Here is a 26,221-nt window from a genome sequence, read left to right on the forward strand (position 1 = left end):
CTCCTGTATTCCCACAAGTGCTGGTGCTTTCCTGAACCACTGCTCTCTCGGTAATCTCTGTCCCTGAGAAGGGTCTGTGCACTTAACTTTTTTTTTTTTTTTTGACAGGCAGAGTGGATAGTGAGAGAGAGAGACAGAGAGGAAGGTCTTCCTTTTTGCCATTGGTTCACCCTCCAATGGCCGCTGCGGCCAGCGCATCGTGCTGATCCTAAGCCAGGAGCCAGGTGCTTCTCCTTGTCTCCCACGTGGGAGCAGGGCCCAAGCACTTGGGCCATCCTCCACTGCACTCCTGGGCCACGCAGAGAGCTGGCCTGGAAGAGGGGCAACCGGGATAGAATCCGGTGCCCCAACTGGTACTAGAACCTGGTGTGCCGGCGCCACAAGGCGGAGGATTAGCCTGTTAAGCCATGGCGCCTGCCAACTTTTAACTTCCATATAAACATGTCTACACTGATGTGAATTAAGCCCAAGCTATGGCCTGTCTCCTGATACCTCTTGGATCCCCAGCCTCCAAACTCAAACTTTTGGTTTTGCTATTACACTCCCCATCCACCCCTTGGCTTCTCTCTTTGGATTCCCATCTCAGTGAAAAGGGGCTCAAGGCAGAGCACTCCTGCTGTCCCTTCCCTCCCTCCCCCAACCTTCGGACTTTCCTGGGCTGTTGCCTTCTTACTGGCTTGCCTACCTCCACCATCTTCTCCCTGACACCGAGCCCAAACACTTCCCTGTTTGAAAGCCTTACAGGCCCTGCTGTCCTGGTTCTTTTCACTTAACTTTGAACATCCCATTTGACACAGGTCATTCACTACACAGTAGAGCTGGAACTGGTCTAGATGCTGGGAATAGCAGTGGCTTACATCTGCATGCTTGCCTGTACAACCACCAGGCCAAGCATGCTCTGACCCACCTCTGAGTCTTTGTGTGTGCTGGCACTTTCCCTTTCACCTTGGGAGCACAGCCCATTCTTGAGGAGACTTGATTTAGATGTTTCCATGTCCTTGAAGCCTTCTGTGGCTTCTGCCTCTGCCCTGGACCATGGGGCAGTGATCTGCGTGCACACCTGTCTCTACTCGAGATGGAAGGCCCCTGGAGGACTGGATCCCTGTCTGGTTCACTTTTATAAAAATGTATTTTAATGAAATATTGAATAGGTATTTAACAAGAAGGCTTATAAAATATGTGTAAGATGTGAAGAATAACAATACAATGAACACTTGTGGCCCCACATCCCATTTCTGATCCCATTACTGATTCCTTTATACCTTCAAAACCTATCACAGGGCCTGAAACTGGTCCAGGAATCAGTAAATGTATATGAATAACTGAAAGATGGAACAAATGCCTGAATGGATGCATGAACGAATATCTGTTACTGGAGTCATTTTCTCTGTGAGTCTCTCGGTGTTGTTGAGCATGCTCCAGGCAACATGACCATAACTGAATGATGTCACTGCCCCAACTTGGCTATGTTTTGTGGCTCACTCTACTGTTCACACACCTTTCTGTTCCCTTTGCATGTGCATGAAATCGGGTCTGGGAATGCCATGGGCATCAAAGTGGTCAGAGACCGCCTCCTGCAGAACTTCCACTTAAGCAGCTCTTGAGGAAATAAGGAACAAGAATACAAAGAACACAAATTGCACTGCTTCTCACCCCCTCAACAGCTATGCTGTGCTTGTCTACAGAGTGCAGGATGGTGGTTAAGGACAGGGCCAGGCGGACTGGATCCCATAATCCCAGCTCTACTACCTGAAAGTCATGGTGGCTTTGCAAGCTGCTTAGCTTGTATGCATGGCAGTTTCTTTGTCTGTAAAATGAGCAGAATGGATCCTTACCCAGTGGAGTTTCTGTGAGGCTTCCCAGTTGGTATGTGACAGGTGTCTTGCAACAAAATTACCGCTGTGGTTGTCAGCAGAAAACCCTCTACGGTGGGCTTGAGCCAGGGAGGGCTCCGGGAACTGTGCCTGCAGGGCTCCACCGCATGAGGCCATCTGCAGAGGGCTGAGGGCTGTGCTGGGCCCTCCCATAGTTCCTCAGGCCGACGCTTTGGGGCCACGTTTGACTGTTCTGAGCCATGATGTGCCTGTGGCCTGTCCATTCAGAAAATACATATTGGTTTGGGCCAGGCCATGGATCTGGAGAAAACGTCTCCACTGTGATACAATATTCAAGTAAAAAAGTCACTGTGTACACAAAAGATCGCCTGTCACTCGCCAGTCAACCCACAAGAAGTAGCGATTGCTACATTTCTCAGAGGCCTGGGGGGAGGGCTGTGGCCCATTCTCCCCTAATAAAGAACTCTCCATTGCTTCTGATTAGCTTTCAAGCGCTGCTTTTAAATTCCAGCCACAAATAATTTAAGTGAGAAAATGAAACATTAATTTAACAAATAGGAAATCTTTCTTTAGGATACCTAGAAATCAGTCTCCTGAAAGACCATAGAGGAGCCCACGCTCTGTATGTGGGCCAGCATGGCTGTGGCCCCCGCTCGGCTGTGCCCCCCAGACTGCGCCTCATCCAAGCTGTGGCCACCACCAGGCTGCACCCTCCCCAACTGTGCCCCCCTGGCTGTGCCCTCACCAGTTTGTGTCCCCCAGGCTGTGCCCCCTCCAGGCTGCGCCCCCCCAGGCTGCACCCCTCCCAGGCTGTGCCCCCTCGGGCTGACCCCCCAGCCTGTGCCCCCCTCCAAGCTGTGCCCCCCCAAGGCTGCACCCCCCAGGCTGTGCCTCCCAAGGCTGCACCCCCCAGGCTGTGCCCCCCAGGCTGCACCCCCCCAGGCTGTGCCCCCTCCAGGCTGCACCCCCCCCAGGCTGCATCCCTCTCAGGCTGTGCCCCCTCAGGCTGACCTCCCAGCCTGTGCCCCCCTCCAAGCTGTGCCCCCCAGGCTGCACCCCCCCAGGCTGTGCCCCCTCAGGCTGACCCCCCAGCCTGTGCCCCCTCCAAGCTGTGCCCCCCAGGCTGCACCCCCACAGGCTGTGCCCCCTCAGGCTGCACCCCCACCAGACTGTGCCCCCCCAGGCTGTGCCCCCACCAGGCTGCGCCCCCACCAGGGTACACCCCACAGCTGGGACAGAGGTGGCCCAGAGACTCTAGACTCACTCTCTGGTGTCTTACTTCTAAAGGAAATGGCAAGCCTGTGACTGTGTGGTTAGCTGCATGTTCATGTTGATGGAAGGAATGTTTGATGGACATTTAATAGCGTGGCTTTTTTCTGGAAGGATCTTTATTGGACTGACATGTGTCTCTACCCCCACTTATTCAGAAGGGAGGCCCACCTGTGGAGTGATTCAGGCTGAGCCTCCTGTGGTGGGCTCCTCTTCTCTACTCATGACCTAAGACGTCGTGGCCGGCGCCGTGGCTCAATAGGCTAATCCTCCACCTTGTGGCACGGCACACTGAGTTCTAGTCCCAGTTGGGGCGCCGGATTCTGTCCCGGTTGCCCCTCTTCCAGGCCAGCTCTCTGCTATGGCCCGGGAGTGCAGTGGAGGATGGCCCAAGTGCTTGGGCCTTGCACCCCATGGGAGACTAGGAGAAGCACCTGGCTCCTGCCTTCGGATCAGCGTGGTGCACCGGCTACAGCGTGCCGGCCACGGCGGCCATTGGAGGGTGAACCAACGGCAAAAGGAAGACCTTTCTCTCTGTCTCTCTGCCTGCCAAAAAAAAAAAAGACGTCACTACTATTTGCATCCTGGATCTTTTTGGCAAGTTAGATGGCCTTCAGCTGGGAGCAGAGCCTCCAAGGACTGGGGAGATGGGGCAAAAGGGCCAAGGCAGGCTGCTCGGCAGGCAGCTGTGGCCGGGCTTCGGTAGCTGCTCTCAGCATGTCTGCTCTGACTCCCGGATGCCAGCATCCACCCAGATGAACCCAGTCCAAGGTAAATAGAGAATTTCAGGGAAGCAATTTAAAGCATTGCTTTTGATTTTCTGTATTCAGCCTCTTTCAAACTGGAAAAGAAGAAAATTGGCAGAAGTAAGCTTAATTTGGATCAAAGGAGAAGGAATATAAGGGGATTGAGTTTTTGTTTGATGTTTTTTGCCTTTTATTGAACTTCCCAACTCTGCAGGCTCCTGCAGCCAGGCCAGCTGGTTTCTCAATGACCGCGCTGCAGAGCTCCAGTCCTACCCAGCCTTGCACTCATGCAAAAGTCACCCTCATCCTATCTTACTAGACTGGGTTTGGAATCAGGCTTACTTTGGATACTGAGATCCCTGCTGGAAATGGCATTAAATGCCCCTCCTTCCGCCCAGCTGTCTGGTGCAGCTTGGTTCTTCAAAGCCACACGGTCAAGGAGAGCAGGGGGCAGTGTCCTTTCCACCAGGAAACACCGTGGACAGGCTTCGATGAACATGTCCGTTCATTAACAGCCACGTAGGCTTTTTAAAAAGCAGGGAGAAGGGGCCTAACTAACTCGGGGACACTGACTTAGGACAGAACCAATACTGGCGCCAATATGCTTCTCCTATCAGCTTGAAGGTCACGTAGGTTTCCAGGTGGGCCTAATGGCCTGGGCCACACCCCTGAGCAGTTTACCTGATTGGCAAAAGGGATAGGGTGGGGAGAAATGGGCCTGGGCTCTGCTAACTGCTGGTATCGCCCATAGTCTGGGGTCAGCCTCTGAAGGTGACAAATAAGAAGCAACAGACTGTCCAGGGCAGTAGCACTGAACTTGGGCTGTGTATTGGATCACCTAAGGAGAGAAAACTACTAATGCTTAGAGGCTTTCCCCACAAAATCTGATGTGATCCATCTGGGGATCTGAAGTTGAAAAATCACCCTAGGTGTTTCTACTGTGTTGATTTGGCAGGGGTTTGGGACATCCAGCCTGTGGGCCATATAAGGTCCATGAAATCATTTAGTCTGGCTGGACTTGAAAATTAATACACCTATTAGCAGGCTAATTTTTTACTTGGTAATTTTGTATGGTCCGTGAATGATGTTACAAATATCCAAATGGCCCTTGGCAGAAAAGGTTCCTTTACCCCTGGTGTAGAGCCTTGGTACTCAAAGTGTGGTTCACAGACCAGGATTTGTGAACTTATTAAAATATAGCCGAGGGGGCCGGCATTGAGGTGCAGTGGGTTAAGCCACTGGCATCCCATATCAGAATGCAGGTTGGAGTCCTGGCTGCTCTGCTTCTGATCCAGCTCCCTAATAATGTACCTAGGAAGGGGCAGAAGATGGCTCAAACACTGGGGTCCCTGCCATCCATCATGGGCAACCAGGATGGAATTCTAGGCTCCTGGCTTCAACTTGGCGTTAAAAGAGTGAGCCAGTGAATGGAAGATCTCTATCTGTCTCTCCCTTTCTCTCTGTTGCTCTGCCCTTCATTTTGTTAATTTTTCTGTTTTTAAAACAGTTTATTTATTTATTTGAAAAGCAGAAATAGACCGGAAAGAGAGAGTGTGTGTGGGGAGAGAGAGAGAGAGAGAGAGAGAGAGAGAGAGAGAGAGAAAAGAGAGAATCTTCCATCAAATGGCTGCAACAGCTAGGGCTGGGCTATGCCAAAGCCAGGAGCTAGGAGCTTTTACCAGGTCTCCCATGTGGGTGCAGAGGCCCAGGCGCTTCTTTGCCACAGTGCTGTCCCCTTTGCCTTTCAAATAAGCCAGTAAATAAATCTTTTTAAAACATTGCAGCCAGGGCTGGCACTATGGCATAGTAGATTAAGCTGCCACCTGCAGCACCAGAATCCCATATGGGCGCCAGTTGAGTCCTGGGTCCTCTCCTTCCATCCAGCTCCCTGCTAATGGACCTGGGAAAGCATCAGAGGATGGCCCAAGTGCTTGGGCCCCTGCACCCATGCGGGAGATCCGAATGAAGCTCCTGGCTCCTGGCTTTGGTCTGGCCCAACCCTCGCCATTGTGGCCATTTGAGGAGTGAACCAGTGGATGGAAGACTTCCCTTTCTCTCTACCTCTGCCTCTCTTCTATAGTTCCACCTTTTGAATACATAAATAAATCTAAAAAAATTTTTTTTCAGCTGACCCCAGACCTACTGACTGGGGATCCACACTCTGTCAGGATGTAAGAGGGACACTCGAGACCCTGCCACATGGCCTGGTACTGATGGTTCAAGCAGGAGGTGCTTGTCAGGGCTCAGCAGAGCACAGCGAATGGTGGCTGAGATGATGCCACTGGGCAGGAGGATGAGGGTGGTGGTGGGGCTTGGCAACGTTGCTTAGCTTCACAGAGTCCTCTCTGCAGGCTGCTTCTCTAAGATGTGTCTCTAATACAGTCATTTTCAATGTCATTTCAGCGCTTCCCGGAGACTGGACCCCAAGGAACCCGTGGGTAGCCAGAGAGCAGCTTCCCCAACCCCGAAGCAGGCTTCCACTACTGCTCCTGGCCGAGAGAGCCCCCGGGAGACGAGGGCACAGGGCCCAGCAGGCCAGGAGGCTGATGGCCCCCGCAGGACGCTGCAGGTAGACAGCAGGACGCAGAGAGCAGGGCGGTCCCCCTCAGTGTCGCCGGACAGAGGCAGCACCCCCACATCACCCTACTCCGTCCCCCAGATTGCCCCTCTTCCCAGCAGCACCCTGTGTCCCATATGCAAGACCTCGGACCTCACGTCGACCCCCAGCCAGCCAAACTTCAACACCTGCACCCAGTGTCACAACAAAGTCTGCAACCAGTGTGGGTTCAACCCGAACCCTCATCTCACCCAGGTAAACCCCCTCTGCGCCGCCACGCTGCCACGCCTCTCCTGCTCCCTTCTGCTCTTTCTCCAGCTCTCCTTTCCCACTCATTTCCCTTGTCTTCCGGGGGGAGGGGCAGTGCTGGCTCTACATCTTCTGAGGGATTCCTGCATACCCTGAGTGCTTGGGCAGCTTTCAGTAGAAGATGCTTCCCTAGCTGGTCTAAGTTTGGCCAGGACAAATGGTCTAGGAGACATCTAAGGCCATCGTAGAACAACTTTTCCCAATGTACACTCATTGGGAGAGGGCCAATGGGCAGCTGGAGGGCACAAAGGGAGACCGACATCCCTGGCCCGAGGTCTGCCTCTCTCTTTAATAGTGGGTCCTGGAGGGGTGCTGGTGAGGAGAAAAGGGCTCAGGGGCAAGACTCCCAGAAGCCCATGGGTAGCCATCGACAGCTTCCCTAACTCCCTCCTTCCAGCTGGGCTTGGGACACTCCTTTTCTGGGCTTCTGTTCCGGTTAGCTCGGGAGTAGCTACGCGTGCCCAGGCTGAGTACGCCGTGCCAGGCGGTCACAGAGGGTAACAGTTTCCCATGTCCATCGAGAGGCCACCATAGGACCAGTTCCATGAGTTTGGCCTCTTTCCCCCAAGGACTCTGAATCCACAGCACCCCCCCCACACACACACACACACATGTGACTTCATTCCGGGTGCTGTGCGTTGCTGTGGGATGCCTTGCCCTGCCCCAGGAGGCCTTATTTGCTGAGCTGGAGGCTGAGTGCTCCTATGTATGGGATGAGCCAGGCCACCCCTTTCAAATGAACTGAGTAGGTTTCCTGGCTTCCCCCTACTCCTCCAGGGTAACACATGAAAGTCTCTGGTTCTCCCCCAAAGGCTTTGCTCTCGGATAGGACAGGGATCAGCTGACAGCCAGCACAGGCCTGGCCTCCTTGCGATTACCAGCAGCTGGAGCTGTTTGGACTGTGTGGGAGGGAGAATGAGTGAGAATTATTGTTCACAGGTCAGGGTCTATATATGCCATGAGGTGCTGTGGGTGTGGGATGTGTGGTTTGTGAGAGGTAAGTGCGAGATTCCAAGGAGGGAGCTATCAGCGTGGGGAGATGACTCAGTGCCTTGGAGTTGCTCCTGGAGTGTGGAGGCTTCCTGAGGAGGCGTGTGTGCTCGTGATGGTTGCATCTGTGATTAGAAACAGGCCCGTCCCTGGGCTGATCAGTTAGATAAGTGTTTGCCTTTCAGTATTTAGAACAGTGTGACTGAGGCCGGGGATGTTCGCCAGAAGTGCCTGGTCTCAGGGGAGCGGGGAGCCTTGGTAGCTGGCTGTGGGGCACCTCCTCTTTGTGCTGGCCTTGCCCTTTGCGTCCCACCAGCTCCTGGAGGCCGTCCCAGCCCTCAGCATACCACAGCCTCTGCCTCCGGACTCCCTCAGACCCAGGACCTTCGCTGAGGTGGGAGGGAGTCAGCCTTTGGCTGTGCCTGGAAAAACAGCAGAGTGGGAGGGCTCTGGAGCCACTCAGTCCATCTGCCTCACCGTGTGGAGAGGAAGCCAAGGCTCAGGGCCAGGAGGAAAGGCGGCCTCAACCTTACTGCAGAGGCACAGTGTTGGGGAAACCAGCCTTCCGAGCCAAGTTCCTCAAGCAAACGCTGGCCCGCACCAAGGAAATGGCTCTTTGCTGCAGGATTCCTTGGGGCTTTCCGCATCTGGAGGGCATCACTGGGCTCCTTTCAGGGGCTGCTGTCTCATGGCACCCAGCTTGGGAAGCTGACCTAGTCCATTCTCCATCCACACCTCTTTTCTCCTGTGGTCTCCAGGCAGAACCTTTGCTTTTCCAGAGTTGGCTTTTCTGTCAAGAAAGCAGAGCCTTTTTTTTCCCGAGGTGCGTGGTGTAGCGTCAGTCCCGTGTCATACTGCTCAGAACCGAGCCATGCCCTGGCTGTGCTTCCACGTGATACGCAGGCTTTGCTTGCACACACGTGCTGTTAGAGCCATCCCAGTCAGAGCACATCTGTTCTGGTCACCTGGAGCTTGCCAAGAGAGCCATTTCTAGGAGTGTCCAGCTGAGGTTCTGGGTCTATACCGGGGCTGGTTCTGAGGTCAAGTGTGTCTTGGTGGCAGGGAGTCAGGGAGTGTGACCTTCTCCAGCAAACTCACTGTAGCCCTCACTCCTTTTTCAGTTTCTCTCTTCCCAGGAGTAGTCCAATTGGAATAGGGAAGGGTAGGAGCACTGCACACACTGGCCATGGGGGAGCATCCTGGGGACCCTGTCTGAGGTGGAGCTTGTCCCTGGCACTGGCAGTGTGGGCAACACTGAGCCCTAGTAGGAGGGCTGGCAGCCCAGGGCCTGCATCCAAGGCCTATCAGCAGGTGCATTTCTCCCCAGCTTCCTGTTGGCAGGAGGGATCTAGCAGTTCCAGAGAGAGGCCAGTGCCACATAGGTGACATGAGGGCTTCCAAACCTCTCTGAGACTGCTAATGAAGCGAGTCTTGGGTGTTTGGAAAAAAGCATGGAATTCGAAACTTTTTCATGTGTGTTCCAAGCAGAGATTCACTGAGTGGCTTGTAAGTGCAGTGGCTGTGCAGCTGAGGAGTATGATGGAACCGCTCTACCAGGTGGCTGTGTGAGGACACGTGAGCACAAAGGAGAGGAAGAACCAGGCGCTGCTGAGCAGTGCTCCCCGGAGTCAGTGTTTTGGGTTTTGTGTCTCAGCTTCTGTCAGGGTCTTAGTGCTTCAGCTGGTGCTGTTAAAACAGCAGAGCAGGTCTAGAGATGAGAATCCTGCACAGGTAGAACAGTCACCCCTGTCTGGCCAGAAGCAGTGTCTGAGATCTGAAATTGTGGATTTTCTGGTTCACAAACTCAGGCTTCTCCTGTGAGTCCCAGGGTAGCTTCAACACTCACACAGACATGGTGCACACTGCTGCACCCATGCCCAAGCTGACCAGCTCTCATGGCTACACAGAGAGGAGGAGGCCTGTCTGTGCACTTTGCTGGGTTTCTGAGTATGGAGAGCTCATTTAAACTGGGGAAGGAGCTGTTTGCAAACAAGGAGACTGTCTTAGAAAGGTCATTCTGGACCAAAAGATCTGTGACCTCAGAACCACTGGCTAAGTCTCCAGCTCTCCCCCAAGGACTCCCAGCTCCATTTCACCCATCCATATTCCATGTATGCTCAAGCTGAGGCTGGCTCAGAGCCAATAGGGCTGTCCCAGCCACCTGTCTTGGTGGAGGTGGTTTCTCCCTGGGTTTCTGCAGTCATGGTGGCTTGGGGCTGGTGATTTCACCTTTTTGAAACCACAGACAGAGATGGGGTGGTCTTTTTTGGGCTCTGTACATCTCTCACCACCCACACAAGACCTTTCCTCTGATAATACACTGACACTCGGAGGCCAGAAGTGTTGGCATTCAGTGGCCAGTGTGGGAAAAAGGCGAGAAGATGGCTCCCCTCCCTCTCTCCCTAAATGTGGGGTTTTGGACATCTCGTGGCTCTGACGGAGAGCAGGAGCCCAGGTTTTGCTGATGCCATGGACCTGCTCAGGCTGTTTGTCCACCTCTCCGGTCCTCAGTAACTTATATTCGGTCCTGCCATCCTATCTCCACCAGGAGGGAGGCCTCTGTTCTGGAAGCTAGCCGGGGGAAGGAGACAAGGCTTGGGCATGAGCCTGTTGGGTAGGGCATGGGAAGGCGAGGTTGGGGAAGGATCTCAGAGTAGCAGGCTGGGAATGAACTGCTGGAGCATAGGCACAATGACTGCAGGCACAGCCACTTCTCTGCCTCACTCTGAGCAGTCCAGCAGCACACCCCAGCCTGGAGCTCCCCGAGATCATGTGGGTCCTCATCTGTGGGACAGTATTCAGGGGTGAGTGCAGTGCAGAGGCAGGCTGACTTCTGGTCACCTCAGCTGAGTTCTGCTAAGGTGCCACCCAGGGAGGCTGCAGCCTGCACATGGGAGGCCCTTCCTCTGCCCCAGTGGGAAGCAGCATCTCCAGCCGTCAGGTGCAGGCAGCGCATCTCTGCCTCTCACCCTCCCTGCTCTAGTGAGAATCACAGATAAGCCCCTGTAAGGAAACTATAGAGGAATGAGCATGGTCTTCCCTTATGTGTTCTAAGGTCTGGACTTTACTGAAACCAAGCCAAGGATGTTTAAACCACCATACATCTTACTGCTACCCAATGGCAAGCTTTGAGCCTGGGCAGTTACCCAGGTTGGATGGTGTGGGAAGGGAGGGAAATAATGCAATGGCTCCAAGCCTCTCCCTCTACTGCCTACATCTCTCTCCTTTCCAGAAAGGGCCAGGGCACCAGATGGCCCGGGGGTGGTGCTGTGAGTTTAGCACAGATCCCTCCACTGCAGCCGGCAGCCTTGTCCCCACCCCCTGCTTCCTCCTGGCCTCGTTGCTGCCTGAGCCAGACAGGAATGAGGAGCAGATATTGGAAGGACATGGGACCTGCAATGCGCCGAGGAAAGACAAAGGTGTCCGCCTCCTCACTGGGCCCAGGAGAAGGTGTCTGCCTGCCTGAGCCTTCCTTGTCCCTGGACGTGAATCTCCAGGTATCAGGCCCTTTAGGAGACCCTCTGCCTCCATGTCTATTCCTTGGGCAGTTTGCCTTCGAATAGCTGCTTTGACCTAAACTGTCTCCACGTGAGTAGGGAAATGCTGGGGCCGACACTGGAGACACTGGTTAAGATGCCCACATCCCACATTGCAGTGCCAGGTTGAATTCCCAGTTCCTGACTCCAGCTTCCTGCTAATGTAGACCCTCAGAGGCAACAGTGACAGCTCAGGTGGTTGGGTTCCTACTACCCACAAGGAAGACCTGGATTGAATTTCTGGCTCCCATTTTCAGCATGGCCCAGTCCAGGCCATTGTAGGCATTTGGGGAGAGAATCAGCAGATGGGAGCTGTATCTCTGTCTCCCTTTCTCTCAAATAAATACATAAATAAATTTTTAAAAACCAGGGAAATATCCTCCACCCTTTAGTCAGTGCTGGAAGCGCCCCTCGTCTGTTAGTACAGGCTCCCGTCCCAGGCAGACCAAGTTCCCAGCACAGAGTGAATTTGGCCTACTTGCTAGGACCGCTGCAGGGTGGAGGCCAGAGCCACCGAGGCAGTTGCCCTGGGGCAGGAGCTATTTCATGACAAGAGCCAGCAGGCAGAGAAGCCTACCTTTCAGCCATGAAAGAAGGCTATGAGGTTAGCTAACAATGAATGTAAAATTAGTTCAGAACAGAAAATATGACATTTTATTCTTCAAACGGTTGTTTTCATATGTGAGGGCAAAGGAAACAGAATGAAAAGAGATTGGATGATAAAGAAAAACAGAAATAAGTAAACTGCACGGAGAGAAGAGAGGGGGGAGAGGCCAGAGAGGGGAGAAGCAGTGCTGAATGGAAAGCTGCACTGTGTGCTGCTGGACTGTTTTGAAAATATTTGGTCAGATATGTATTAATTTGGCTGTCATGGCATTTAAAGCAAACAAACAAAGCTGCGAAAATGTCCTTGTAGCATTATCTTTAGCTACTTGAAGAATTTCTAGGTTTTTTCTTTAAATACAGGTTATGTTAAAAATGATCTTTATTAATTTAGAGAAGACAATGTCTGTGAGAAAACACTTTTCTTTGGATTTTCTTTTGTGGTCATTGTGAGTGGTTGCTTTATCCTTTTCTTAGTTTCACATTCTTCCTTTGTTTTAAAACTTAGACTGACATCTAGCTTTGACAAGGATAGTATGTTTTCTTTTCCTGAGGGGGGGGATAATTTATAATGCTGTTTAGTTTTGTACTATTGGTGTGTTGCTGAATTTTTAAACTGTGTGCTAACTGCAATAAGTTATACAAACTGAGAAAAGAGAGAGAGAGAGAGAGAGAGAGAGAGAGAGAGAGAGAGAGAAGAGGCAGGAAAGAGGGGGGAGGGAGAGAGAGCCAAGGCAGGGAGAGGCAGGACCCTGGAAATCTTAGCAGAGTGACTGGGGGTGGGCTGCTAACCTGGCGGTTTTGCTATTCCTGTTTTTGTTTCTGGCCCAGCCTTTGTCTTGGACAGGCCTGCTGGTTCCACTCAGAGTGCGACTGCCTCCCTCCTTCCCATTCTTCCCAACCTCTAGAGTGTTCCTGAGTCCTTCTGATGAGACAGGAGCTGCCGTTGGCTCTGGAGCAACAGAGAGCAGTGAAGCAGCCACACTGCCCAGCTCCGGACCACACACGCCAACTCCACACTCCGCATGCAGGGCTGAGGAGCAAGGGGAGTTGACGGATGCCATAGCAGACTGCTCGGGGCTCCAGTGAGGAGGACATTGGGCTGCCAGAGGTTAGAATGAGCTGACTAGGAGGCAGCTAGAAGAAAGGGAGGCCTGAGGGGACAGGCTTGGCCCACTGGAGAGGCCCCGGGGCAGCCAGGTCCAGGGTGTTGGCTGCCACAAGCCAAGACCAAAGGGCATGCGGATTCTGCTGTGCCTGCTGGGGTCTCCAGGTAGGACTCCAGAGGCTTCGGAAGGTGACAGTGGGAAAGGCGGATGTGCATTTTAAAAACATCCCTCGGATAGATTTCAAGGGACTCCAATTAGCAAAAACAAAAAAGAACAAAGTGTGAGTACTCACACCTCCTGCAAAACTTACTACAAAGCTGCAGTAGTCAAAACAGTGTGATATTGGCTTAAGAACAGACAGAGAAACTGATGAAATAGAATAGAGTCCAGAAATATGATCAAATACTTATTTAAAAAACTATTTTTCTTAAAATTTATTTGAAAGGCAGAGTTACAGAGAGACAGAGGCACAGACAGAGAGAGGTCTTCCATCCGCTGGTTCACTCCCCAGATGGCCACAATGGCTAGAGCTGCGTCGATCCCAAGGCAGGAACCAGGAGCTTCTTCCGGGTCTCCCATGTGGGTGCAGGGGCCCAAGGACTTGGGGCCCATCTTCCACTCCTTTCCCAGGCTATAGTAGAGAGCTGGATCGGAAGCGGAGCAGCCGAGACTCAAACCAGTGCACTGCAGGCAGCAGCTTTACCCGCCACGCCATAGTGCTGACCCGTCAAATGCTCTTTGACAGGAACATCAAGGCCATTCATCGGGGAAAGCACAGTGATGTTGGGAGCACTAGATTTCCATGTGAAAGAGAATGAGGTTGGACCCTTACCTTAAACCATATACATGTTGCCCGTGTGTGGTGCAGCGGGTTAAAGCCTTGACCTGAAGCACTGGCATCCCATATGGGTGCCGGTTCTAGTCCCATCTGCTCCTCTTCCGATCCAGCTTTCTGCTATGTCCTGGGAAAGCAGTGAAAGATGGCCCAAGTCCTTGGCCCCCTGAACCCGCGTGGGAGACTGGGAAGAAGCTCCTGGCTCCTGACTTTAGATGGGCACAGCTTCGGCCGCTGTGGCCATCTGGGGAGTGAACCAGCAGATAGAAGACCTCTCTCTCTGTCTCTACCTCTCTCTGCAACTTTGTCTTTCAAATAAATAAAAATAAATCTTAATTTTTGTACATATTTTTAACACAAAATTGGTCAAAAACCTAAACATAATAGCTAAAACTAAAAACCTCTTAGAAGAAAGTACGGGGCAAAACTATCATGACAGTGAGTTTGACAGTGATTTCTCAGAGAGGACACCAGAGACAGGCAGCAAAGGAAAAAAGACAGACAAATTGGACTTCATGAAAATTTTAAAATGTTGTGTGTTGAAAGACGTCAACAGAGTAAAAACCCAACCCACAGAATGGGAAAATATTTATAAATCATATACTTAAATAAGGAATTTATATCCAGAATTTACAGAGAAATCCTACAACTCAACAACAACAGCAAAAGAACAGTCTGATTCAAAATTGGTCAAAGAACTTGAATTGATATTTCTCCAAAGGAGATGTGCTAATGACCAATAAACACAGAAAGAGATGCACTCAGCATCACTCATCACTGGAGATGCAGATCAAAATGACAATGGGTTATTACCTCACACTCATTACAATAACTACTATTTTTTAAAAAAACAGCAAGTCTTTTTAGAAAACAAAGACAAAAAATACCAACAGGGCAAGCATTGTGGTATAATAGGTATTATGTGGTATAATTAGCTATTATGTTTAGGTTTTTGACCAATTTTGTGTTAAAAAATGTACAAAAATTAAGATTTATTTTTATTTATTTGAAAGAGTTGCAGAGAGAGGTAGAGACATTCATTAATGTCCACATCCCATTTAGGTATCTGGGATCAAGTCCCACCTCTACTTCTTCTTCTTCTTCTTCTTCTTCTTCTTCTTTTTTTCTTAAAGATTTATTTATTTATTTGAAAGTCAGAATTACACAGAGAGAGAGAAGGAGAGTCAGAGAGAGAGAGAGAGAGAGAGATCGAGATCTTCCATCTGCTGGTTCACTCGCCAGATGGCCGTAATGGCTGGAGCTGTGCTGATCTGAAGCCAGGAGCCAGGGCTTCTTCCGGGTTTCCCACATGGTTGCAGGGTCCCAAGAACTTGGGGGCCATCTTCCACTGCTTTCCCAGGCCACAGCAGAGAGCTGGATCGGAAGTGGGGCAGCCAGGACTTGAATTGGCACCCATATGGGATGCCGGCACTGCAGGCGGCGGCTTTACCCTCTACACCACAGCGCCGGCTCCAGCTCCTCTACTTCTAATACAGCTTCCTGCTAATTCACCTGGGAGGCAGCAGGTGATGGCCCAGGTAGGTTCCTGCCACCACATAGGAAACCTGGATGGAGCTCCTAGCTTCTGGCTTCAGTCTGCCCTGGCTTGGTGTTGTGGCCATTTGGGGAGTGAACCAGTGAACAGAAGTTCTCTCCTCCCTCTGTCATTCTACCTTTCAAATAAATAAGTCTTTAAGAAATGAAAAACAAAATAACCCAGAAAATAGCAAATGTTAGCAAGGATGTGGAGAAATTAGGACTCTGGTGCATTGTTGGTGGGGATATAAAAAGGTGCAGCCATGTGGAAAACATTTTGGCAGTTCCTCAAAAAATTAAAAATAGAACTACCGTATGAGCCAGCAATTCCACTTCTGGGTCTGTACCCAAAAGAATTTAAAGCAGGGTCTTGAAGACATATTTTTGTACACCCATGTTCATAACAGCATTATCACAGTAACTGAAACACAGACGACAGCTAAGTGTTCATTAACAGATGAATTGATAAGCAAAATGTATGCACATACTGTTGAATAATATTCAGCCTTAAAAAGGAAGGAAATTCTGAGACATGCTGTAACATGGATGACCCCAAGGACAATATGCTAAGTTAAATAAGCCAGTCACAAAAATACAGATACAGTACGATTTATATAGCGCAGTTAGAGGACTCAAAAATCAGACACAAAGTAGAATGATGGTTGCCAGGGCCTGGGAGGAGGGGACAGTGAGAAATTATTGTTTCTGGGCACAGATTTTTACTTTTACAGGACAGAGTTCTGGAGATGGACAGTGGTGATGATTGTACAACTTTTTTTTTTTTTTTAAACAGGCAGAGTTAGACATTGAGAGAGAGAGAGAGACAAAGAGAAAGGTCTTCCTTCTGTTGGTTCACTCCCCAAATGGCCAATACGAGTGGTGCGCTGCGCCGATCCGAAGCCAGGAGCCAGGTGCTTCCTCCTGGTCTCCCATGGGGTGCAGGGCCCAAGGACCTGGGCCATCCTCCACTGCCTTCCTTGGCCACAGCCGAGAGCTGGACTGGAAGAGGAACAATGGGGACAGAATCCGGCGCCCCAACCGGGACTAGAACCTCGGGTGCCGGCGCCGCAGGTGGAGGATTAGCCTAGTGATCTGTGGCGCCAGCCAAACTTTATTTATTTATATGAGAGATAGAGTTCTTATCTGCTGGTTCTCTCCCTCTGATGACTGCAATAGTCAGGTCTAGCCTAGGCAGAAGCCAAGAGCCAGGAATTCAATTCAGGTCTCCCACGTGAGTGGCAGGGACCCAGCTGAGCCCTCACCTGCTACCTCCAAGGGTGGACATTAATAGGAAGCTGGAGCCAGAGGTAGGTACCAAAGGTACTCTGATAGGCCAGGTGCCTACCCTGCACAATATTTTGAATGTAATAAATGCCACTGAATTGAACACTTAAAAATGGTTACTATGACAGATTTTGTTATATTTATTTTACAATGCACATATATACCACAAAAATGTGTGTGTATGCATATATGAGGGGGATTCAAGAAGTTAATGGAAAACTTGATTGTCTATTAATTCCATCTTTCCACAAACTTTCTGAAACCCCTGTATATACTTACCAAAACACTGCCACCGCTACCACCACCACCACCACCACCACTACCACACACACACGAACTGCTCTGCGGGACAGGAGTGGGTTCCGGAGCCAGAAGGGCTGGGGTACTGGTGGTGATGGCTGTGACAGATTCTTGGTATATTTTGGTGACCAAACTGACAGATTTTAAAAGTACATGCAGGCCGGCGCCGCGGCTCACTAGGCTAATCTTCCGCCTTGCGGTGCCGGGACACCAGGTTCTAGTCCCGGTCGGGGCGCTGGATTCTGTTCTGGTTGCCCCTCTTCCAGGCCAGCTCTCTGCTGTGGCCAGGGAGTGCAGTGGAGGATGGCCCAAGTGCTTGGGCCCTGCACCCCATGGGAGACCAGGATAATAAGCACCTGGCTCCTGCCATCGGATCAGTGCTGTGCGCCGACTGCAGCGCGCCAGCCGCAGCGGCCATTGGAGGGTGAACCAACGGCAAAAAGGAAGACCTTTCTCTCTGTCTCTCTCTCTCACTGTCCACTCTGCCTGTCAAAAAAAAAAAAAAAAGAAGAAGAAGAAGAAGAAGAAGAAGAAGAAGAAGAAGTAGTAGTACATGCAGAGCGGGAGATGAAGATAGAGAATTGTTCTGTTTGGGCAATGTCAAGTTGAAGGTGTCTGTGAGATTCCAAGTGTCAGGGGCCACTCCTCTGGCAAATCTAAGACTCTGGCATGCAGACACGCTGGGATAGAGACCTCTGTTTGAGCAGCCATTGAAAGTGCCGTGGGAGCAGAGGTGGACAGAAAAGGGGGCCAGGATCTGGGATCCAACGCTACAAAGAAGAACCCAGCAAAGGTGGCTGGAGGGGATAAGCAAGAAGAGCAGAAAGACCAGCAAGTTGGGCTCAGGGAGTCCAGCATGGGGGGTGGGGAGTCAGTTGCAGGTGGCCCAGCAGAGAGTTCTCTATGCCTGCCTGAGAGGAGCAACACTGAATGGAAAGGTGGGTGACTCTTTTCCCCCAACATCATATTACAAAAACCTTTAAACCTGCAGGAGATCTGAAATAGTTGCAAGGAACGCCCTCAAATCCATCCCCTGGATTTATAATTAACCTGTTACTCTTCCTGTATTATCACATATCCATCTTTTTGTCAAACTCTCTCTGTGTCCATGTGTCCAGCGACCTTTTCTTTTTGCTAAATTTCAAAGTATGTTGCAGATATCAGGATGTTGCCACAAAACACTTCGGCAAGCATATCATTAACTAGAGTTCAGTATTTATTTAACTTTTTAAGGTGAAACTTACATATATGAAGTGTACAGCACTTAAAAAAATACTATTCAGTGAGCTTGGAGGAGGTGCCAGTGGGTCAGCCCTGTGGGGAGTGCAGGTCATCTGCAGTAGCTGTGGGATTCAGCTCAATGGAAGGGCCAAAGACTTTCAAGACCAAGAGGCCAGAATGAAGAGGCTTGGAAGGCAGCAGAACCCAGGAGGGGAAAAGGGATAGGGCAGCCAAGTAATGAACTCCAAGGTTCCCAGGAATTTGATGGTTTTTTAAAGATGGATTTTTAAATTAATTTTTATTTATGTATTTTCTTTATATTTGAAAGGCAAAGAAACAAAGAACGAAAGACAGAGACAGAAAAAGATTTTCCAACCACTGGTTCACTCTCCAAATTCCTGCGACAGCTGAGGCTGGGCCAGGCTAAAGCCAAGAGCCAGACCTCAGTCCAGGTCTCCTGTGTAGGAAGCAGGGACTCAAGCATTTGAGCTGTCACCTGCTGGCTCCCAGGCTGCGCATTAGCAGGAAGCTGGAGTCAGAAGCAGAGTCCAGGCTCCAACCTAGGCGTTCCAATATGGAATAGGATGCAGGCATCCCAATACCCCCCCCACCCCCCACCCCCCAGGGATTTTAAAATGTAGCAGCTGCTCCACTTCCTATCCAGCTCCCTGCTAATGGCCTGGAAAAGGGCAAAGGATGGCCCAGGTGTTTGGGTCCCTGCCTCCCATGTGAAAGACCAAGGTGAATCTACTGGCTCCTGGCTTCACCCTGGGCCAGCCCTGGCCGTTGTGGCCATCTGGAGAGTGAACCGGCAAATGGACAAGCTCTCTGTCTCTCCCTCTCTCTGCATTAACTCTTTTACATAGAAAAATTATTTTTTTTTAAAGGCTGAATCAAATCCAGGGAGTGCAGCCTCTCTCAGGAAGGGTGACTAGGGCCCAAGTGGAGTTTATGTGCATGTGTGTGTTGGGGGAGGAGCTGAGTAGGGTGGACAGAGTGTATTACAGACCACAGTGGACATACCTGGGGCAGGAGTGAGGGGCTGTCCAGAGCAGCATAGGGAAAGTTAAGGGATACTGGGAGATGGAGAGGCAAATGTGCCTACAGATCAGCCAGGAATAGATTCTGTCCTTTTCATGGCTCCAGGTCACTGAGGCCTTCCAGCCCCAAGGGGTGATTAGGCCCTGCCTCTGTCCCCCAAATCCTGGCCTCAGATGCTGGACAGGTACCCAAGGCCTCCCTGCAGGCCTGACCGGGGTGGTATACAGGCCTCCCCTGTGAGCCATGTCTATCTGAGCCAGCTCTGGGTCAGTGCAGTGTGCCGTTGCACTCTGGGACTCTGGTGCCTGCTTCCTGAGCCCGAGGTCAGCCAGCTGACAGGTGAAGCAGATGGCAGGCAGATGCAGGGAAGCCATTGCCACGTGGACCAGGTGATATGTCCATTGGCGTGGGAATGGGAGGGCCCGGCCAACCCTGACTCCTTCCTTCTGGCCTGACCTTGTCCAAGGGCCCCTCCTATTGAGGCCTGGCCAGTGACTCATAGCCCCGAAAGGCAGAGAGTCACACTGGCCAGAGTGGGTCCCTTATAGGAACCTCTGGGTTTGGTACCAGCAGGGAGGCTCCTTTATGGTGTTTCAATTTGTACCTGAAGGCGAGGCATGAATGTGGTGTAAGGCATGATGTCAGTGCTGATCGAGCTGACACCCTGAATGCCTGCTCTCAGAGGCTGGCGGCTGCTCCACAGGAAGGGAGGCTAAGTGATGTCTGCAAGGCTCCTTCTTCCTTGCTGGTGAAGGGCCTGGGAAGAGAACCCACTGTTGCAGGGGGTCCTTAGTGTGTCCCGGTAGCCACGGAGGTGACCGTGAGTCAGGCTCTTCCTTGGGAGGATCCTTTGGTGCCAGATCTGGCAAGCAAGGCCACCGTGTGGGGCTGAGACACCACAGGGGAGTGCCACTGCTGCCACTGTTCCTGTGGGGAAGAGGTAGAAGCTCTTCACAGAACTGCCCCAGAGCCCACTGGAGGGCACAGCAGGAGTGACCGCCACAGACAGGCCACTGGTGGCTGCTCATTCAGCTGATGTTCACAGAGTGGACTCTTGGTGGGCAGTGCTGCCTTAGCTGTCCTTCTGTGCACTGAAAGGTCTGAGGAAGAGGACAACTGGAAAGACTTCTCAGGGAGCAAGTCCTCTGAGAGCCACAGAGCCCATGGCCCTACCTCTCCAAATCCCTAGCAGGCTCCTGGCAGGGTAGGCAATGGCTCTCTACGGGAAGCCCCTTTCATGTCTAAGCTTCTGCTTCCTCTGCCCCCCAGACCACCTATTGACCCTGCATAGCACGCAGAGCCTTCCTAGCCTGCCAACCATGCTCCTGCGGGGCTGGGGTGCATGGGCACCCACAGGAGGTCCTTGCCAGCCCTCTGAGATGGTAGGATGGGCTTTCTTACTAAAAGTGGGCTTAGTCAGCCTAGTATCTGGTGGATACTCAGGGTAGCCCTGTTCCATCTGTGGCTCCTGGTGACCTCCACATCTCCTGGCCAAGAGCTAGGTGAGGACAACAGGACCATAAGAGAGGTTTCCTTTCACACTAGTAGGTCAGTCCCTCTAATTCTGGTGGGCAGCCAGCTAGGAGAATACCTGGGCAGCTCTGGAAGGTTCCACTGCTGCTAGTCCCAAGATCAGAGGAGTCTGCCACAGCCTGTCCTCCCACTCCTATCCAGTGGGCAGCCTCCACCCCTCTGCACAGGGGCAGAGACCTTGCAGCAGGGAGGGAGACCTCCCTCTGGGCCCTCCCAGCAGGCTCCTGGGATCTGTGGGGTGACACGAGAGGAACCCCTGGGTTCAGAGCGCTCCCTCAGTCAGTGTCCTCCTGGGGAGGACTTGCACGCTGGGGCTCTCGGCCTGGGCCTGAGCCTGAGCCTAAGCCTGGGAGGGGCTGGGACAGGGTGTGGTCAAGGCGCCTCACTGTTTGAAGAGACTGGATGGAAATAGCTGCACCCATCTGGGCAATGAGTCACGGAGGGCGTTTGAGCCCTTTCTTGAAGAGGTTCTATTTTAGGTGAGACGCCTGTGACAGCCTGGGTGATGAGGGCTGGGGAGAGGAAGCTTCTGTGCGGAGTGCAGGAGTGAAGCACGTGCTTTTGTTCAGTCCCATCCAGAACCCCAGGAAGCGGAAACTTACTTCCCAGGTCCCCTCTCGGGAAGCCTCATCACAGGGCAGACCGCAGGTGTGTGGCAGAGTAGGATCTTGAGTGTAGGCAGGTCCCCACCACAGGATCTGAATTTGCGCCTGCCCCCCTGGACCAGAGTGGGGCCTCACCTCAGGAACACGATCCTTTCAGGGCCTCTCTCAAGATGCGCAGAAACCACCTGCCCTTGGGAACTCCCGTTTGATGGGGCCGAATCCCTCCCTGCCAAGTTTGACCTTCCCAGGGGGTCTTCAGAGTGAGCCTCAGGAACTGGAATTGTTTCCTGTGTGGCTTTCTCTGCCCAGGCACGGACAAAGCTGCCTTGGGGCTCCATGAGCTTGTGGTGGTTTGCAGTTCCCGCCTAGGGGACAGCTCTGCACCTTGCCATTCTGGAGTTTCCGGAGTGGGGCTCTGCCAGGGCTTGCAAGGGTAACTTCCGGACCCCTCACTTGGCCTGCATGCTGCTGAGTGGCCTTGGCTCCGGGCTCCCCATGCTGTGGCTCAGGAGCTGGGCAGAGTTGTCAGGGCTGTCGTGGCAGGTGACCACAAGAGCATGCTGCTGATTCATCTCCAACTTTGATTTTCTCTACTTGGCAAAATGAGAGAATGCCTGTGAGTGTGCCTGATGTGGTGCTGGGCACAAGGAGTGCTCACCAAGGTGTTCTCGTCCTGGATGCTGCTCCTGGGCTGCTGGGGCGAGACGCTGTGCCCGGGTCCTCACCTGATAATGCCGCCCAGGGCTCTGTGGCAAAGAGCAGGGCTGGAGGCTCTCTTGAGGGTGAACGCAAGGATATTCTGCCCCAAGATCAGACTGGATCTCGTCCAGGTGGTGAATGGGCAGCCAGGGTGGATTCAAAACCACAGACAGCGGAACCACATGACCTCCAGCCTCGGCTCTGGTTGTAGAGGCACCTGACCTCATAACTTCAGCCTGGTGGGAGTTGCGCCCACATCTCATCATCAGGATTTCTCTTCTAGGCAGACCTTTCTGGGATGAGGTCTGTTCTGTGCCACACACCGTGTGCAGCCCAGAAATGCCCCGTCTACCAGAGCTTGAGGTTTGGGGCACAGGGGATACCAGTGAGCTAATTAGTAGGTACCTTGGGATAGAATAAGCTCTTAGGAAAAATAAAAATATGGGGAAAGAGGATGGGGCTCACATTGTTGCCCAAGGAGGCATTTATGGGGAAATGATACCTTTTTTTTTTTAAGATGTATTCTTTTATTTGAAAGGCAGAGTTACAGGGGGAGAGAGAGAGAGAGAGAGAGAGAGAGAGAGAGAGAGAGATTCCATCTGCTGGTTCTCTCCCCAGCTGGCCACAATGGTTGGAGCTGGGCTGGTCTGAAGCAAGGAGCCAGGACCTTCTTATGGGTCTCCCATGTGGATACAAGTGCTTGGGCCATCCTCCACTGCTTTCCCAGGCACATCAGCAGGGAATGGAATTGGAAACTGAGAAGCCAGGACTCAAACCGGTGCCTATGTGGGATGCCAGCACCATGAGTGGCAGCTTTACCCACTTATCCACAGCGCCAGCCCAGTCCCACCTGGCCCAGCCTGAGGGAAGCGATTTCTACACAACAAGCCGGGGACCGAGGAGCAGAGGGAACCATGAGTGCAGAGAGCCTGGTGCAGAATTGAGCTCAGGGAAGCACGTGGCAGAACAGGGGCCCTGGTGTCTGGGCTGAGATAACCGAGAGGAGATAGCAGGGAAAGGAGCCAGTGAGAGGAGGAGGCTGGGGTAGATCCTGGGGCTGTGAGCTCTCCCTCTTTCTGTCACTCTGCCTTTCGAATAAAAAACTAAATCTTTTTAAAAATGTGATGCAATAGTAAGTGATATGCTCTAATTTGCATGTAGGTTTTGGAGGAAAAAATATTATTGGCTCATGAAACTGGAAGTGTAAGGGCGGACTAAGGCACAACTTTATCCAGGGAATTAAATGAAGCCATCACATCTGCTCTTTTCTTCTTTTCTTGGCTCCACTTCCAACTGCCTGTTGACTTCATTCTTAGCATCTCTCTGCATGATGAAGAAGAAGGTGGCTGACCACCTCCAGGCTGCATCTTTCTGTCTGATAATCCAGGAGAAAGGGCCTCCCCTGCCTGGCAGCCATTGGCCAGATAACTTGGAGGGCTCTCACTGGCCCTGTTGGTCAGAGCCCGTTCCTGTTCCTGCACAGGGTTACTGGCAGAGGGAAGGAGCATGTTCACCTTGTAAAGAGTAGCACGTGTCTCATTGGTTCTAGAGGCAGATACTATCCCATTTTCTGTAAAAATCTCATACTCCTTAAGGGGAAAAATGCTTATTTTATTCTGCCATTTGGGGATGGAAGATTTCTTTTCTCCTCTTTGTGTTTCAAATAAAAATGAATTTAAAAAAAATTTTATTTTATTTTATTTGAAAGAGCTACAGAGAGAGAAAGGTTTTCCATCCACTGGTTCACTCCCCAAATGGTTGCATTGGTTGGAGCCGAACTGATCTGAAGCCAGGAGCCAGAAGCTTCTTCCGGGTTTCTCACATAGGTACAGGGGCCCTAGGGCTTGGGCCATCCTCCTCTGCTTTCCCAGGCCATAGCAGAGAGCAGGATTGGAAGTGGAGCAACCGGGACTTGAACCAGCACCCATATGGGATGGTGGTGCTGCAGGCCAGGGCTTCAACCTGCTGTACCACAGCGCCGGACACAATAAATCTTTAAAAATAGAAATGGCCGAAAGGAGGCATGGGGAATGGTGAGGAGGCTATTGAGGCCATCCAGCAAGGAGGTCAATGGCATGGACTGGTGAGGTGGAATGACATACGCAGATCTTGGATACAGCCTCTGGGTAGGGAGGGTTCTCGAACAAGAGGGTCCAGCAGGGAGCAGGCTGAGCATGAGGGTGGCTAGGGAGGATTGCACAGCCTCTGCTCTGCCCCATGTGCCTGGAAGCTCCTAGAAGGCAGGGCAGTGCCAAGTGCCCTGCCCCATGGCAGCCAGGGAACACCTGAGCAGAGCATTGTGCTTGTGCCTGAGCTGGGAGCTAGCCCTGGCCACTGTGGGCCTGCAGTGCTCTGGGTCATGAGCACCACCAGTCATGGCTACATACTGACCACGATACTTCTCTCCTCAGGTGAAGGAGTGGCTCTGTCTGAACTGTCAGATGCAGAGGGCTCTGGGAATGGACATGACCACTGCGCCTCGCTCCAAGAGCCAGCAGCAGCTGCACTCCCCAGCCATGTCTCCTGCCCACTCCCCAGCCAAACAGCCCCTGGGGAAGCCAGAGCAAGAGAGATCTCGAGGCCCAGGGGGACCGCAGCCTGACCCCCGCCAGGCTGAGGCAGCCAGGGCCACCTCAGTGCCGGGGCCTGCACAAGCAGCTGCCTCTCCAGAGGTGGGGAGGGCATCTCCTCAGCCCCCTCACCCCACCAAGCCTTCCACAACTGAGCCTAGGCCACCTGCAGGAGAGGTCCCAGCAAAAAGTGCCACTGCAGCACCCTCTGGGCCTGGTGCTGCCGAGCAGACCCAAGAGGGCCTCACTGGGAAGCTCTTCGGCCTTGGCGCATCACTGCTAACCCAGGCAAGCACCCTCATGTCTGTGCAGCCTGAGGCTGACCCCCAGGGCCAGCCTGCTCCCAGTAAGGGGCCGCCCAAGATCGTCTTCAGCGATGCCAGCAAGGAGGCTGGTCCAAGACCTCCAGGCTCAGGACCTGGGCCTGGACCAGTATCTGGAGCCAAAACTGAGCCTGGGGCTAGAACAGGCCCTGGATCAGGGCCTGGAGCCCTGGCAAAAACTGGAGGAACAACCAGTCCAAAGCATGGCAGAGCAGAACATCAGGCAGCATCCAAGGCTGCTGCCAAGCCAAAGACCATGCCGAAGGAAAGGGCTACCTGCCCACTGTGCCAAGCTGAGCTCAACGTGGGCACCAAGGGCCCAGCCAACTATAACACCTGCACCACCTGCAAGCTCCAGGTGTGCAACCTGTGTGGCTTTAACCCAACACCCCACCTGGTAGAGGTAAGAGAGCTGTACCAAGCATGTTCCCCTGAACCTTGGCAAGGGACTAGGGCCTGGGATGGTGTGGGGTATGGGTACCAGAAAGGGCTGCAAAGTACTGCTGGGTCTGCAGCAGGCGTGGGACTGCTCCTAACAGACAGTGCTTCAAAGGGGCTGCACTCTCTTTCCTGTCCCGGCCTCAGGCACCAGTCTTTCCTCATTAAACAAAGTGGCACAGTAGCTGGAGACAGTGGTGCCTACTGTCTCCGACTGCCTGGCCAGTGCCCTGAGTCTGCTCCCAGTGGTAGCTGGGCTTGGGAAGCCCTGAGCTGACTTTCCCATTGCCAGCTACCACGGTCATGGTCCTGATGAAAGGTGACAACCTCCCCTGCTCAAGCTGGGAGAACCTAGGGTCCCACCCTGCCCTCCGTCTGTGACCCTCACAGGGGTGCTCCATGCCCAGGGTGGGGTGGGAGGCTCTCCCATGGTGGGGCACCAGCCAAACCAGCTGGACTCCACTCAGTCCTCTCTTCTGAAGTCATAGTTGTTAATGTCTGCCCATGAAAACCACGTATTTTTCCTTGTCTGGGCCTTGGCTTTCCTTGGGGCTGCTTGTGGGGGTGCTCAGAAATGCTCTTCTTACCTGTAGGAAGGTTTGCAGGAGAGCTGGGTTGGTACAAGCTTCTCTGCAGTTCCTTGTTAGCACTGGGCACTGTGCAGAACCAGGTGGGAGGGAGCAGAGACCCAGCATTGGGTTTACTGTTCTCTTGGAGTTTGGACTCCAGCCAGGGAGACTCTGGAAGGTGGAGGTGGAGACTCTGGACCCTGGCAGAACTGGACCATGCTGGGCCCAGGGGCTGCTTCTGCTCCTCCCCCAACCTCCTCACCCATTATCCCATGCCCGGGGGCACCTAAGTGAACCACGGCATGGCTGTTGA

At 52.5% G+C, this 26,221-nt stretch overlaps 1 protein-coding gene across 1 annotated transcript in view; it reads left to right on the forward strand.

Annotated features, from left to right (window-relative positions):
• Positions 1-26,221, forward strand: part of BSN (bassoon presynaptic cytomatrix protein) — a 111,010-nt gene that overhangs the window by 58,756 nt on the left and 26,033 nt on the right. Inside the window, exons 4-5 of the mRNA XM_062199952.1 lie at positions 6,254-6,662; positions 24,420-25,304. Of these exons, the coding sequence (XP_062055936.1) occupies positions 6,254-6,662; positions 24,420-25,304 (1,294 nt within the window). The remainder of the gene's footprint in view (positions 1-6,253; positions 6,663-24,419; positions 25,305-26,221) is intronic.

Source organism: Lepus europaeus, chromosome 9, assembly GCF_033115175.1.
Source record: "Lepus europaeus isolate LE1 chromosome 9, mLepTim1.pri, whole genome shotgun sequence".
Classification (NCBI taxonomy): domain Eukaryota; kingdom Metazoa; phylum Chordata; class Mammalia; order Lagomorpha; family Leporidae; genus Lepus; species Lepus europaeus.